The sequence below is a fragment of the Polypterus senegalus genome, chromosome 1, assembly GCF_016835505.1.
Source record: "Polypterus senegalus isolate Bchr_013 chromosome 1, ASM1683550v1, whole genome shotgun sequence".
NCBI lineage: Eukaryota > Metazoa > Chordata > Cladistia > Polypteriformes > Polypteridae > Polypterus > Polypterus senegalus.
This window is the reverse complement of record NC_053154.1, coordinates 101,589,484-101,606,547: the sequence shown is the minus strand read 5'-3', so window position 1 is coordinate 101,606,547 and position 17,064 is coordinate 101,589,484. Positions and strand designations below refer to the sequence as shown.

The 17,064-nt window shown below is 39.8% G+C and overlaps 1 protein-coding gene across 1 annotated transcript in view; it reads left to right on the top strand.

The window, feature by feature from the left end:
• LOC120526937 (embryonic protein UVS.2-like) overlaps window positions 1-17,064 on the top strand; it is a 101,701-nt gene that overhangs the window by 82,180 nt on the left and 2,457 nt on the right. Inside the window, exons 11-15 of the mRNA XM_039750057.1 lie at window positions 316-397; window positions 665-792; window positions 5,673-5,788; window positions 5,901-6,126; window positions 6,364-6,482. Of these exons, the coding sequence (XP_039605991.1) occupies window positions 316-397; window positions 665-792; window positions 5,673-5,788; window positions 5,901-6,126; window positions 6,364-6,482 (671 nt within the window). The remainder of the gene's footprint in view (window positions 1-315; window positions 398-664; window positions 793-5,672; window positions 5,789-5,900; window positions 6,127-6,363; window positions 6,483-17,064) is intronic.

The following is a 17,064-nucleotide window of genomic DNA, read 5'->3' as shown; positions in this document are numbered from 1 at the left end:
TTTAATGCACTATACATTTGACTTTGCAGTGCTCAACACTGTGCCACAAAGCCTGTTTCATTCCTTCCTATATTTGTGTCTGATTTTATATTTTTAAAGTTACTCTGTTCAGTTTTACCATAGTGTGCTCATTTTGTAAAATATAGTAACTGGGAGGCTTAGTTATTGAAGTTGCCTACTTGGAAAGAAAATGTTGTATGGTGACATGTGACAGGCAGTAAATAACTCTTGTGCAGAGAAACCTTTTATAGAAATCAATATAGGCATTCAAAAAACTGATAAAAAGTCTAGTTGCTTTTTTTTTTTAACCCACAGAATATGTCAGCAACTTTGGAAAGATTAACACGAACAACCTGGGCACCCCTTATGACTACTCATCAGTCATGCACTATTCTAGGTGAGCACACATAAGCTTACAAAATTGCTACAGAAGGTTATCAAATGTGACTTTGGTCTGTCCTATGTGTGGCTGCAGCCTAAGCCTAAACAGAACCCTGCTGAGACATGTGTACATATTCACATTTCATATACCTGATGATTTGTGAATTTCCCCTTGGGATTAATAAAGTATCTATCTATCTATCTATCTATCTATCTATCTATCTATCTATCTATTTCAGTGCAGAACTTAAATAAAATGTTTTGGTTTTTTTTTTTTCTTCAGGGATGCTTTCTCAAACACAACAAATGAATACACTATCACTCCTATCCCAAATCCCAATGTGACAATTGGACAGAGGATTGGCCTGAGTTCTATGGATATCCAACGTATAAACCTTCTGTACAAGTGCAGTAAGTGATGAAAGTAATGGATGGTGGGTGGTGTTTTAATGCATCGCTTGTCAATGGAGTAGGACTTGAAGCTGATAGATTAAAACCGGTTTGTAACGCTGTGACCCTGGGCAGTTCATTTTCCTGGTAGGTATATGTTCTGGTACAAGTCAAGTGCTTTGGGATGGTGTTTACCATTAGAGACACTATGTGATGCCAAGTCAAGCGGCTTTATTGTCATATCATCCATACTCAGTATTGCAACAATAATAATGTTCCCAGGACTGCAGTACAAACTATACATAAACACAGGACAAGTGCAAGACAGGTAAAGAACTATACTATAATTGATAAATAAATAATTAAAATTAATAATAGGTAAGTGAATAGATAGTAATTATTTGAAATAGATTGTAATAAATACATAATTAAATAATAACAGTAAAACATGGCCACACTCGTGCCTTCTCTTCACATGGCAAAATCACTTGTTCATGCCACTTCTTTGTATTCTTCATGATAGTGCTTCTCACTTCTGCCTTTGGTTTCTTTGCTTTAGAGATGTCCATATCTGTGTTTTACATTTTTGAGCCTCCATGTCACATACTTTCAGGTGCTTTTTGTACAATATTCCTTACATAGCTCCTGTCACATCTAACTTCAGGGTATATTCCTCATTCCGTGGATGCAGATGGGTATTTTTCAGATTTGTCACCTGACGTTTGTTTACTGCATTCTGATTAATGCAGGATATTATGTCTGCTTCATATATTCCTATTATATTTCTCATTGTACATGGTTTTCTCACGTGTCTCCATTGCATCTATTTTTCTTCTTATGCAGTGTGGTCGGGTAAAGTTTTTAGTTTCCGTGTACAATTTAGGAAAGTAGTTTAAGAGAGCAGGGATACAGCACAATGTATAAACTTCAAAATACAGTACACAGAACCATTTTCCTGTTATCAGTGTGCATGGTGTTTACAGCATCTGCATGATAATAAATTCATGTCATTATTTCTCATTTTAATACAGTTATTCACCTGATTAACCTCAAAAGCTATGAAAAATTAAGAACATTGTTATTTTTTGGAGTGCAGTGGCTTTGCTGAATGATTCTTTAATCTATTTCAACAATACTAGAAAGTTGATTCTGTTCATCTGGACATAGTTTTTTCCTGATATGTTTCATCACTCATCCAAGTGACTTCCTTAGTCTCAGTTGACTGCAGGTTTCTCCAACCTTATAAGCAGTACCTTGGCCTAATGACCAAACTAGCACCATTGGCTAACAATGGGCTGTGTGATCAATGATATGCAAATTGTCCATTGATCAATGGCCATGAGTACCATTCACAGAGTGTTAGGGAATGGCTGTAATCACCTCATTGTAAGATGGTGAAAGATGTACCTGTAGGCCCCCTCCTCGGTTCAGAGATGGTTGTTCCTTTTTCACATAAATTGTCTCCTTGACTCCTCACTCAAAACAGCGTTCCTCCCTGTCCAGAATGTACACATCTTCATCACTGAAAGAGTGACCACTGTCCTGTAGATGTAAATAGACTGCGGAGTCCTGGCCTGATGAGGTAGCTCTTCTGTGTTGTGCCATCCCCTTCACCAGTGGTTGTTTGGTTTCCCCGATGTATGATTCACGGCAATCCTCTTTTTTGCCGCATCGTGTTTTGGGGTTTGAAAGCCACCGAGACCTGGTGTTTTGAAAAAATGCGTCTCAGCTGTTCCGACACTCCTGACACATAAGGGATCGCCAAAGGTTTTCGCTTAGGCAGCGGTTGTCCTTCCTCTCTCCTGGATTGCTTAGAGCATTCTTTAGGTGTCTTCCCTGCTATGACAAAAGTCCAGCTGGGATAACCACAGCTATGATATTGATATGATGTTCTTCTACTTCCCTGGCCGCTATGTCTTGTGGGTATGGTGTTTGCTCTGTGTTGTAGAGTCCTGACGACACCTGTTTTGTGCTCCAGCGGATGGTGAGAGTCAAACCTTAAATACTGATCCGTATACGTTGGTTTATGGTACACATCAACTTTCAAATGTCCCCCATTGCTGATGGAAATTTCACAATCTAAGAAGACTAATGTCCTTCCTAGTGAACTGGATGTGTTTGTCCACAGAGTTGATATGTTCAGTGAATTGAAGTACCTCCTGAGATTTGATTTTCACCCAGGTGTCGTCCACATACCTGAACCAAAGGCTTTTAACAGTATTGTTTTTATTTTATTAGTGTGCTGTAGTCTTTGTCAAGGATTATTTTAGGGAATCAAAAGGAAAGGAATCTAAATCTGATTGTAGAGGCCTACCTGAAACTTCCCAGAATGTTCAAGAGCACACTCATGTTAGCTTTGTTTGAAGAACTCTGAAAAAGGAGAACCCCTAATTCCTTCCACTCACACTTAATCATCCAATCATCCCTGAAAACACAAGCCTGTCAGTATAGGATATAGCAGTTTGCGTTATAAAACATTTACAGTTTCACTGCAGCCCTAAATTACAGTGAAGTGTTTTTACAATTAGCTGATGCGTTGTTATGTGAGACTGGGTAATATTTTCAAATTCAAATACTTCATTTATGCTTTTAAAGCTGCAAGCATAAACAACTGTAAGTACTATGAAAATAACAAATTATTTTTCAAAACACTAAAAAAGAAATAGTAAAAAACACCAAGAAACATGTATCTTCAATATGAGTGCCTAGAAATCAAGCCATTAATGTACAAAATGCTAGTGTGACTTGAAATGCACTGACACCCAGATTCTGGCCAATACCATTAATGATGTTTCATGCTATTTTGGACAATCTTGATGCTGAGATTAATGCACCTTAACAAGAGGACAGGTGTCTGTGTGTGTCTGACTATCTGTGTGTCCGCCCGGTTGCAATGTCTCTGTTACTGTATATGCTATTTGGTATGGGATTTGTAAAAATGTTTGTGATTGTGATGCGCTGATCTGTTGGAATGAAAAATGCAATGAATTTTATTACAATATGCATTACAAAATACATTCCAAAAGATGATGCACTGCCAGTGTTCACTCTGAATATGTTTGGCAGGGAGTAACCACCTTAGTAAAAGGACAAGTGTCTGTGTACCTATGTATATGTCCAGTTGCTAGGGCTAAGAAGAACATTTTTAAAATTGGCAAAACATGTAGAAGGAGGGACGAAAATATCCACCTTAATAAAAAGACAAGTGTCTGGGTGTGTGTCCATTCAATTGGTAGGGTTAGGAAAAAAATAAAAAATAGGCAAAACATATGGTAAAAAAATCAAAAATGAAAATAAATATACCAAGTGTCTGAAAGTAAAAAAAAATGGCCTTATCAACCTGTTCTGTTGTCCAATATTATATGCCAGCAACAGCAGTGTGGTAGCGACTTTCTTGTACCTGCTTGAGTTTTATAGCTGTAATGTTAATGTCTGATAACTATGCATGGTGGGCAATGGACAACTGAAAATAAATAGATAAATTGACGCATCTATCAGGAAAACAAAACCCCGACACAACTTAGCTAGGGTTGCTAAACAAGGTCAATGCGGTAGCTATCATGGCACATTTTTTGAGCAAAACACTTTGACTATAAGAGGTGTCAGTTAAAAGATTGACGGCGAGAGGAAGAGGCAAAAACAGGCAACTCTATCCAAAGAGGAAAAGGCTGCCGTGTGCGCGGGAGAGAGGTAGGGTACATATTATTATACCAAACCAAACGGATATTTCATAGTGACTTAGAGGAGTAGCACAGCTCTCGGTATATATAAAATGGCAAAGTACTGTATGTCTGTCTGTCTGTCACGCGATTACTTGCAAATTACTGGGAGTTGAACCTTAATATTTGTCTTAATCAAAAGCTTATGACCTGTTACACGCTGGGGAGTCACACTACACAGGGAAAAAGCAGACCATATACTTTTGCTGTGCATGAAGCAAATTACAGAAGCCACTTTTATGTGATAAGAAGAAGAATGCGACCTGTGCCATCTACTGAGCACCAAGAACATACTTTGCAGCAGCCTGCGGGTACTCACAAAATACTGGGGCTAGAACCTTCATCTTGGTCAAAATCGAAAGCTTATGACTTGATACATTAAAAAGTACAAAAAAATTGAGGTTTCTTTAACCTCTGAAAATTAAAGTCTTCAACAAAGTAATATGGCAGAAAGAAAAGTGGTGCTATCTGCTGGGCTGAAAAGTTTATTGTAATAAAAGCCCTCTCCACACAAGCATATCTATTGATAATACCCCAGGACAGGCTACATACATTTTCTGAATTCATAATCAAGTGTAAATATTATATTTATTAATCAAAAAATCTGTAATAGGAAGGAGGAAAAAGCAGCGACATATGCTGAGTGTCAGGCTCATCAGTATAACTTTTATACTAGTCAAAGCAGCATTGGGTACAATGACCAGTTTGGGGCATCAAACCTATTTGCCTGGAGCAGTGAGGCAGAAATACTACCCACAGTGCCACAATCAGATTAATATGTTAAATATTCTAAGGTATTGAAAGTAAGATATGTGTATTTAGGATGATTACTACACGCGTTTTGGAGCAATGTGATCATACTGATACATCCATGGGGCTGACCTGCATTCTGAAAATACACAAATGCACTCGTGACTCACTTTAGGATCCAGGTTGGGGTGTTAATGTAAGAGGGCTTATGATGTTGGTGACCACAGCTGCTGTCCTTCATTTATTAGAAAAAGACTTCTCCTAAGATCTCTAATCCAGTGTTAGAATAAAGTGTATATCTTATTTACTGCAGTATTTTCTGAGTTAAAAGAATTTTAAGAAGTGTATATCTAAATGGCTATCTATGCTGCAATCATGCCAAGCTGAGGCCATTTTTGTGTTTCTTACTGTCTCTGTCTTTCTGTCTCACAGATTCCTGTAGCACTTCTATGATTGAAAAATCAGGAAATTTTAGTTCTGCTAACTACCCAAGTCAGTATCCTGCCAACTCCAGATGTTACTTTACAATTCAGCTTCCAGCAGACAGGGTATGTTGATTGGGGGTTAATGGGGAGTGTGCAGCTTGAGCATTGTTACCAAAAAGGTACTAATGTTGTCTTTTTTGTATAATGAATTTCCTTACTTATCCATGTTGCATAGGTCCTGCTGCAGTTCAACAGTTTCAGTGTGCAAAGATCTCCAGGATGCACTACAGATTATGTCAGACTATTTGACGGTTCCAGTAGGCGCTCCCCAGTCATAATGAACAACACCTGTGGAAGTGGTCCTGTTATTCCCATTATTAGCAGTACCAGTGCAATGCTGGTGGAGTTTGTCACAAGTGCCAAAGGCAAAGGAACTGGTTTTACTGCTTCATATGCCAGCGGTGAGTGCAAGTTCTTTCTAGGGTGTTTCTGAGTTGCGTCTGAAGGGATTCATGCAATGGTTCAGTATGTAGAGTAGGCATTCCACATTGTGCTATGCACAGGAAGCATGCAGTTGACGCTGTGTGACAATTCCTGTTAGCTAGCTAACATTCAGTCCTCATTTCTTGAACAATTTAAGGTGTGGCAGCTCATAGCAGATCAAGAGACCTTTTCATGTTATCCCTTTCATTTCACAGTGCAATGTGGTGGCAATATGAACAGTATGAGCGGAACATTTGCAACACCAAATTATCCTGACGTGTATCCTGTTAATGTTATTTGTGACTGGATCATCGTTGTTCCTGCAAAGAAAAAGGTAAATATTCATTGATATTGTCTGGCTGACCTACAGTGGCTTACACCTTTGTGGAAACAGCACAGAAAAGCATTATTATTCCAACACATGGTGCACTCTCATTCACATTCACATGTTTTCATAGTGGCATCGTGGTTAAAGCTTTGGACTTTCGACTTCAGAGTCTGAGGTCTTGGGTTTAAAATGTGTGACCATAAGCAAGTCACTCGAACTGCCTGTGTTCCAACTGGAAAAGCAAAGGAAATGTAATGTTACCAATTGTATCTCAAATGTTGTAAAGTGCTTTTCATAAAGTGAAATAAGTAAATGTAAATATAGATAGATAGATAGATAGATAGATAGATAGATAGATAGATAGATAGATAGATAGATAGATAGATAGATAGATAGATACTTTGTGGGCCAATGCAGGCCCACCAAATCATGTGAACAGAAAAAAGATTCAGATCACACATAAAGACAAAATGTCCACACCCAGCCTCTATAATGTTAAGGTAGTGTACCACTTTTTCACCTCCAGCCTTTTTTATGAGTTCTTTTCTTCTTTATTGCTGTATCTTTGCAATGTTGACTCCATCACTGTGCGTCATATTCTTCCACATGTGTGTGTCTGGTGTGCAATCGACTGCCGTGCACATTTTGAGTTCAGCTCTTTTCAATATGGTGTTGATCCACATAGCTTTCGGACCACCTTGTGGTGTACTGCCATCCACCTTACCTTGTTTTTTGCCATGCATTGGTTGCTTAATCTCAATACATGTCCAAGCAATCTTTTTTTTTATCTCCCGCGTATAATGCCTGTTAATGTTCTCTTCACTCCCAGGTGCTTTCTGATCTCTTCATTGTGCACTTCGTCTGTCTGTTGTACACCAAGAATCATTCGGAGTGCAGCCATTTCAAACACAAATAGCTTGTTACTTCCATTTTCTAAGAGTGTTCATGCTTCATGGCCGTACAGGATAATCAGTACAATTAGCATGTTGTACAGATGGACTTTTGTATTGAAGTTGATTCTTTTACTGTACCAGATCTTGTCAAGTCCACGCACCACTTTGTAAAATTGTTCTAAGTTTTATGTTGAATTCACTGCAGCCGTTACTCGATTATATGTGCTCCCAGTTACTTGAGCCTATCTACTTATCTAAATGGCTTGCCTCTCAAGAACAGATTTTGTTCATTGTGTGCATCTTTGTTGCTAATCCAGCAGGATTTTAATCGTTCTATTTTAGTAGTTTTGTGCTACAGACCGTATGTGGAAGTGCTGTTGTCGTCACGCAGGTGTTGTGTTTCTTGTATGTGCTTGTGGAGCATCTGTTGGTGAAGAAAGATTCACGGATTTCAACTTTGCTGACGATGCTGTGATCTTCGCGGAGTCAATGGAGGCTCTGATCGGGGGTCTCGCGAGACTGAACGAGGAGTCTGAGTGTGTGGGCTTGCGAGTGTCCTGGATAAAAACCAAGATTCAGGCCTTTAATGACCTCTTGGGCACGGCCATCAGCAGTGTGTCCGTCTGCGGAGAGAGTGTCGACCTTGTAGAGAGGTTTACTTACCTTGGCAGTGACATTCATGTCTCTGGTGACTCTTCCTATGAAGTCAGTAGGCGGGAGAGCATGGGGGATCATGAGGTAAAGAGGTGTGTGGCGCTCCCGATATCTATGCAAAAGGACGAAGGTCCAAGTCTTTAGAGTCCTGGTGCTTCATGTCTTGCTCTATGACTGCGAGACATGGACGCTATCCAGTGACCTGAGACGAAGACTGGACTCCTTCGGTACTGGGTCTCTCCGGAAAACTCTTGGGTACCGTTGGTTTGACTTTGTGTTGAATGAGTGGTTGTTCATGGAGTCCCAAATGAGGCACATTGCCTGCATTGTGAGGAAGCGTCAGTTACGGCACTACGGCCATGTGGCGCATTTCCCTGAGGGTGATCCGGCTCATTATTGGGGACCTGAGTGGCTGGACCAGGCCAAGGGGTCGCCCATGTAACACCTGGCTGCGGCAGATAGAGGGTCATTTCTGGAGGGTGCGAACTGGGATCCCAAGCTGTTCCATCGTGTAGTGGGTGTGACAACGCACTGTACCAGTGCATGCTCCCCCAACTTGACTTGACTGTACCTGTCGTCTTGAAATTGTAGGTTGTTGATTCTTCTGTGGGCTACATTTGCACCAATACTGTGCATCTGGTTGTTGTCTAAAACTTTTCTCATGACACGTTCAAAATAAATGTTGAATTTGCCAGCAGCAATAGGCATCCTTGCCAAGCACCAACCATTTTTCTGAACCACACAGTCCTCTCACTTCTGACTAGTACTGCACTTTTAATGTTGTTGTACAGGCTGCTGGTTAACTGAATAAACTTTGGTTGTAAACCTTAATGCGCCAGTACTCGCCATAGCTTCATGCCAAACTCGGTGAAAGGCTTTCATGAAGTCAGTGAATATGTGATAGACTGCGTGATCCACCCATCCATCTCTGCTATCCATAATTCTCTACGATTAACCGTAAGGAAAAGATTTGTTTGACTGTACCCCTTCCTTGGAAACCTGCTTGCTCTTCGGACATTTGTTCTTCTTCTATGCATGTGCTTTCTTATGATTTCCAGGAGAACATTGCCAGTGTGACAGATTAGACTAATGGTTCAATAGTTGTGTTACCTTGTTGTATCACCTTTCATGTAGAGTAGCACATGAGTGTTTGAGTTAATAATGTTTTCTGACATAGCATTTGAGTCGTGTAACTTGCCATTTTGTATATAAATCTCATGTAGTATTTCATCTATCAGAAATACATAGAACTTAATATTAAATTAATGTTTTTATAACAACACAGAATTGGTAAAAACAAAAATTGTATTTTCTTGTCAGCTTATGAACAATATTGTTCTTTTTGCTTTTGTGAAGTGTATTTATGTAATGGCACTTTTTAAATTGATGCAGCAATAACAAAAATAAAAAAAGAAATCTGTCAGAGTTGATAGAAATAAAAGTGTTGCTGGAATATGGAAACACAAATGTCACATCACAAAAGTAATACAGTAGTAGCCTATTGCCTCTCTTGTAATTCTCTACGCTGAGACTCTTTGCTAGTGTGCTGTAGCTTCCATTGGGGCCATTACTGTACTTTGAAGCTGTCTTTAGATCACAGCTCTTTACTCCACCGTGAGGTTGACAAAAGCATTGCACTGCTATAGTTACAAATTGAATACCAAAAGAACAACACCGTAAAATCTCAAGACAAACTATGCCCAGCCCTGGTTACATTTTGGGCCTGAGTCTCTCTTGGCAACAAGACGAGTGGACATTTCTCTTTCCAGGGACACACTCTCCGACACTAAGCCACATTTAAGACATCAGTAAACCTTTCTTGATTGTCTTTAGGATATTAGGACACAATCAGAATATTTTAAAGAAAAAATAAAGCATGTGATCATGGATTCAAAGCTGGGCTCCTGGAAATGTGAGGCAATATTTCTAACTACTGTGCCACCTTGCTGTCCAAATATTACATGATCATATGACTTAAATCACCTTTGGGCAGTTTAAAGAGGATTAAAATCAAGTAGCATCTGCAAAAGGGAAAAATAGATAAAGATGATTGCCAAATTGAAATAGCATGCTTTCGATCGTTTTTCTTTTTGGTGTGGAAAAAGGTTTTACTTTTACCTATAAATGAAATATATATCCTCATAGACAATAGTTAAAGACCTGCATAGCCATACGCTTGTATGGCAGTGGTGCTATTAAATATTTTGTTAAACTGCAGTGTGGCCAGGGAGACAGACCTGGGTTAAGATGGAGAACTTCAGAGAGGTTCTCTTCAGTTTGGTTAGTGAATGCAAGACCATTTTCTCAATACGTCTCTGATAAACAATACAAGTGAAAAACACAAGACAAACCATGGATTATATGCTATAAAAATATGCATATTAGGCATAGGCATATGGCAAAATAATTTGGTTTTGTGCTATCACTGGGACAAAAGGCAGACATAAGTATTTGTAAAGTCTATATGTGATTTAATAAAAGATTCAAGTTGTCTGGTAGACATTACATAAATTAGATATTGGTCTATACTTATAAACATATCTGAATGTGACCTCTGGTATTGAAGTCTAACAATGGCTACTTTAAATGAATTTCACATTAATGTTATTTACTAATGGTTTACTATTTGTGTGTAATATTAGTTGTGCAACTTCATTCATCCATCCATCATCCAACCCGCTATACCCAAACTACAGGGTCACGGGAGCCAATCCCAGCCAACACAGGGCACAAGGCAAGAAACAAACCCCGGGCAGGGTGCCAGCCCACAACAGGGCACACACACAAGGGACAATTTAGAATCGCCAATGTACCTATGTCATCGGACTGTGGGAGGAAACTGGAGTACCCGGAGCAAACCCACGCAGACACGGGGATAACATGCAAACTCCACGCAGGGAGGACCCGGGAAGCGAACCCAGGTCTCCTAACTGCAAGGCAGCAGCGCTACCCACTGCGCCATCGTGCCACCCACAACTTCATCAAATGAGTTTTTTTGTTTTTCTTTAACAAATTAACTGGAATTGGGTATAAAGGTCACATAGCTGGGTTTATTTTAGAAATCAGGTGCAAACTCTCTTGTTCAGTTGTCAGTTTAAGTTTACTATATATAATCTATCTGTCTACTATGTAATAAAACACTAAGGTCTGTGTATCCGGTTCCTCAGAGCAATCGGATTGGTCAGTTTGGCTTTAGAGGAAGTGCGAGACACATGAGAAGTAAAAGCATAGGAGGTACGCAGAGAGAGCCAACTTCAAAATCAGAAATGATGAAACTGGGCAGAAGGCAGGAGAGGTGCCTGAAATTAGCGAGAGAGTCTGAGAAGCAGGCCTCACAGGAACGCCCAGGCGCCAGTCAAGAGACACTCGTGCACATTCAAATGCAATGGTAAGGGGCTGAAGGTACCCAGGGGGCAAGAGATAGCAAATATTCTTAAATTATCCTATGACCTTTGTCTTTTACTGTGGCTAGGAGCTGATAAAAGGGAAGAGTGATATGATACAGTGCTACCTTGAGCATGGGAAAGGCGCTAAATAAATAAAATGTATTATTATTATTATTATTACAAGGCGTGAAGCAGACTTTCAGATTGAAATGCCAATAGCATATCTCTATTTATATTCTAATTTCTAATATATAGAGTTTGCCTTCAATCGTGGTTTTCTTTTTCTTACTTTTATTACCTTTGTTTTTTGAAGAGCAGCTTTATGTGTTATTTGTTTGTTTATTTATTTAGCACTTTAAAAACAACATCAAGGCTGACCAAAGTGCTGTACAATAAAAAACAAAGAAAACCCAATATATCAGACACCCAAAACCAAAGGGTAAATGAAACAGAAACACATAAGAGCTGAAGAGATTCTTAATAAAAAGTATACAGATAGCTAACATCTCATACTGGGTTAAAAGCCAGAGAATAAAAATGTGTTTTTAAATAGGATTTAAAGACAGCTAGCGAAGGAGCCTGCCTAACGTGCAACGGCAAATTGTTCCAGAGTTTTAGGGCTGCAACTGAAAAAGCTCGATCACCTTGGAGTTTGCATCTGGTCTGCTGACCTGAGAGAGTGAGGCGGTACGTAAGGGTGCAGCAGTTCCAACAAATAAGGTGGGGCACAACCATTAAAAGATTTAAAAACAAATACAAGGATCTTAAAATGGAATCGAAAACAAATTGGAAGCCAGTGAAGGGAAGCCAAAATCGGGGTAACATGCCCATGCTTTCTTGTGCCAGTTATGATTCATCTGACCAAAACAGTTCTCTTCTAATAATGCCAGTCTAATGGTCAGCAGTTCCCTCTGTCTAGGATTCGTAATTCTTTCCTGCATGTATGAGTTTCTTTACAGGATTCCTTTGGTTGTTTTGTCCCAACAGTAAGTTTAGGTATAGATTGGCCTTGGCTCCAAAATGAATTGTTATGATTGGTATTGTTTTTTATGTTTTGTGCATGTTTGAGACCTATTTTGGCTTTCCTTTTCATGTAACGATCGATTTTAGAGGTTGCAACATTCAATTCTGTAGTTACTAGCAACTACAGTGGATTATTTTAGAATACTTATAACTATTTTAGTTATGAATGTTTGCTTGTTCTCCGGTGGGCTGGCGCCCTGCCCAGGGTTTGTTTCCTGCCTTTCACCCTGTGTTGGCTGGGATTGGTTCCAGCAGACCCCCGTGACCCTGTAGTTAGGATATAGCAGGTTGGATAATGGATGGATGGATGTTTGCTTGTTTTTCTGGCTCAAGTCTCTTCTTCTGGTCCTATGTAAAAAATTCTCTCTCACTTCCGTGGTGTCAGAACATTAATGAGATAGGCACGGTTAGCACAGAAGAAATTGTATGGGCTATGCATTTAGAGACTTGCTCAATGATTACTTGCTTTCCTAACTGCATGGAGTTCCATTCAGGAGGACAGGACAAGTGAGTGGGATAGATGCACTTTCCACAGCCTAATGGCTTGTGAATATTCAAGTATCTAGAAACAGCTGATTAACCTCCTCATGTCTAATGCACCCATTGTGGCTAGCCAGTTCATCCTCGAGGACCGCATTAAAATAGAAATGACAGCAGCCTTATTTCAAGTGTTTTAAACAGCACTACGTAGTCACCTACAGGGCAACTGAATTGTCTTAAGATTGTTTTAAGATCTCAGAGGTTGCCATGAATTTTCTCAAACACAGCATGAAACACATAAAGAAACGGCCACAAGAGAATGCGTACAGTTTCCCTGTTGCAATGCGTGCTTTGTCTTTGGCAGGGGTGTCGCACTCTGGGCACGAGGGCCGCAGTGGCTGCAGGTTTTCATTCTTACCCTTTTCCTAATCAGCCGGCAGTTTTCACTGCTAATTAAATCCTTTTCCCTTCATTTTAATAGCCCTGTTTTTATGGATTAAGCCCTCTGAATTGATTCCTTTCTTCATTAAATGGCAGCCAAACAGAAATGAGACTTGAAATGAGCCAACAGATGACCAGCTAAATGGAAATGTCAAACTCCAACCAGTTTCACTCCAGCCAGTCTCTTAATGAGAAGCTGATTCTTGCTGTTAATTAAACTTGTTATTTAATTCCATGGCTTGTTGCTGCTCTCATTCTGCCACAGCACACATTTCCAAAATTGTTGATTTTTCTGTGTTTTCTAAGAACACGTATTTTGGTGAGCTGAGAGATCAGTCATCACCTTTCTTTATTTTCAGATATTGTGCGATGGGCACAGGTAAGCTGGTCGTGTGACGGCTCGTTTTGTGTCTCATTATTGTTTGGCTGCTAATTAAGGAAAAACCAGACAACTAAAGGGCCTGAGTCAAGTTAATTAAAACTAAGGCAAAAGAAGCTAATTAGCAGCAAAAACTGGTCACTAATGAAGAAGATGGTTAGAATGAAAACCTGCTGCCACTGCGGCCCTCCAGGACTGGCGTTTGACTCCTGTGGTCTAGGTCAGGGGTTCTCAGACTTGGTCCTGGAGGCCCACTGTGGCTGCAGGTTTTTGTTTCAACCAGATTCCTAATCAGTGACAACACTGATCTCATTTAATCAGATGGGATTATCTGACTTTTATTCTACATTCAGAAAAGCACAGATTTTTACATTTATTAGAAACTTAGAAATATTTCTGTTTTTGCTATGGATTTAAATGCTTAACTCTCTTTTTATTATATTTCACCCTTTCTCTGTGCAGTTTACTCCCTTCGTTGAATCTTAATAATGACAATTAAAAACAAGCAGAGCAGAAACCCAAGCAAACAACACTCAATCGTGGAAGGCTGCAACTACTTTAGTGTCAGCTCCACAAAGTAGTAAATAACGGATTAATTAAACAATTAGAACACCTAGAAAAGTAGAATGACAATGAAGATGAAAATACTGTTAAAAAAAAAAATAAATACATATAACTGATAGTACATTTTAATATATATATATATATATATATATATTTTTTTTTTTTACCAAACTTGGTTTTCTAATTTGTATATTGTTCCCAAAACAGGGAATCTGGGAAACAACAGTTCACTTAATTAGCCCAAGAGTCCAATTAAAAACAGAGGCTGGCTGGAACAAAAACCTGCAGCCATAGGGGTCCCCCAGGACCGAGGTTGAGAACCCCTGGTCTATGGCAGGGGTGGGCAATGTCAGTCCTGGAGAGACACAGTGGCTGCAGGTTTTTACTCCAGCCCAGTTTCTTAATGAGCAGTCAATTATTGCTGATGAAACACTGATTGCTCAAGTGAAATTTTGATGCTTCATTTTAGTGGTCTCTCTTGTTAAGGTTCCCCACCCTTAATTGCTTATTTCAAGCTTAAACAGCTGCATTCACTGTTTTAATGGCTCCTTATTAGCAGTAAGATGTAAATGACAAAGCAGCCAGCAGTTCCCAATCTAACTTGTTTCTATTTTCACCTTTGTGTGTGTGTGTTCATCATGCACTGTTTGATTTAATAAAACACTTAAGAGAAAATGTAACAGACTGAAAATGATCCTTTTTAGATTTCAAATCATTTGGATGATATCTTTGGAAAGGAAAAAAAAATCTGCAATATAAGAGCCTTACATTGCAGACTAACAAGCCATAAAACTAAATCAGGTCTGAGATTGGCAAGGATTGGTTTCTAATTAAGCAATTGGGTTGGAATAAAAACCTGAAGCCACTACGGCTCTCCAGGACTGACATTGAACACCCCTGCTCTATGGGAAGAGAAACAGACTAAATCAAGGACCAGAATGCACTGGGTCAAAAAAAAAAAACCGTGTACAGGATAAGCAATGTTTAGTTTTGGTAGACAAACTATCAACTGCTGTAATGGTATAGTGGGATTAGATGCACTGGCAACAGGCTCGTCAGTTGACAGCTTTTGTGCCAAACTATTCAAAGTATCCACCTGCTCCCTCAGGCTGGTAATCTCCTCCTGAACGCAGTTCTAGCTGCCTAAAAATACACAAGATCTCTACGTCTCTCTTATGGCTCTGCATTGCTGCTGAGCCCTAGAAGTCTGTAGTGATGAGGACAGAGTACATGGTGATTGCTTTAATGGGCCCTGGCTCAAAGCCTAACAGGGCAAATGTTACGAGAGCCCTAAAATGTTCACTAGACTAGTTGAGGCTAGTCCTAATCATACCAGAAAAAGAAAAAAAAATCCAAAAAATTGAAGGACATGCTTATAGAAAAAAGGTAGTACACCAGAAGGCAGACAACTCACTTGCTGCTGATCACGTCTTTCAAAAGTCTAATGGCAAGCACAGTGCAATGTGTGGCTCACAAAGCAACCGACAGCTGCATGGCAAACATGGGAGGCAGCCAGCAGGTGGCAGAATAGTGCAGTGATTAACAAGAAATAAATGAATCAATCAAAGGAACAAAGCACTTGGCTAACACTGCCCACATTATGTAATGCTTCTTTTGATTGCTGTAGGAGTAATAACTGTTTGACAGCTCATTTATATTGTTAGATTTCAGACTCAGATTTGAGGTTTTTATAATGTTATCTTAAGGTACTGATATTATTTAAATGTCTCATGGTTTCTAAATTGAGCATGGATTGACAAAGGAAGGTGCAAATCAACAGTAATCAAGTAATGATCAGAAATAGCTTAATTAACAGGAGACATCTTTAACACAATGACCGTTAATTAAATATAGAGTGTAATTATGCTAGTGTCAGTCATTGTCCAACCCACTGTATCCTAACACAGAGTCACAGGAGCCAATCCCAGCCAACACAGAGCACAAGGCAGGAACAAATCCCGGGCAGGGAGCCAGCCCAACGCAGGGCACACACACACACCAAGAACAAGTTAGGATCTCCAATGCACCGAAACTGTATGTCTTTGGACTGTGGAAGGAAACCCATGCAGACATGCAAACTCCACGCAGGGAGGACCCAGGAAGCGAACCCAGGTCTCCCTTACTGGGAGGCAGCAGCGCTACCATTGCGCCACCGTGCCACAATTATGTTGGTGTTTCAGACCTTATGCAATTTGAAGATCAATTACAGAACCAGTCAGGGAGAGTAAACATTTAGTAAGGGTGCCAGTTTCCACAAATGTTAGTGTTTTAAAGTAGCCATATCTAATATAAGGTTACTTAACTTAGTTTGAGTTTTAATGTCTAACTTTTTATGTGGTATGTTCACTGGCTAACTTAAGATGGGCCTAGTCATGTTCCTTCTTGAGCAGGGGGGCCTTGCAGGCACAGCAAGATGTCAATCCATTACGCCATAGTGTGTTACCAATGGTGTTCTTGGTGACTGTGGTGCCAGCTGCCTTCAGATCATTAACAAGCTCCTCCCGTGTAGCTCTGGACTGATCCTTCACCTTTCTCATGATCATCCTCACCCCATGAGGCAAGATCTTGCATGGAGCTCCAGACTGAGGGCGATTGATGATTCATTTTATATTTCTTCCACTTCTGAATAATTGCACCAACAGTTGACGCCTTCTTGCCAGGCTTCTTGCTGATGGTCTTAAAGCCTATTCCAGCCTTGTGCAGGTCTACTGTCTTGTCCCTGACGTCCTTTGACAGCTCATTGGTCTTGCCCATGGTGGTGGAGAGGT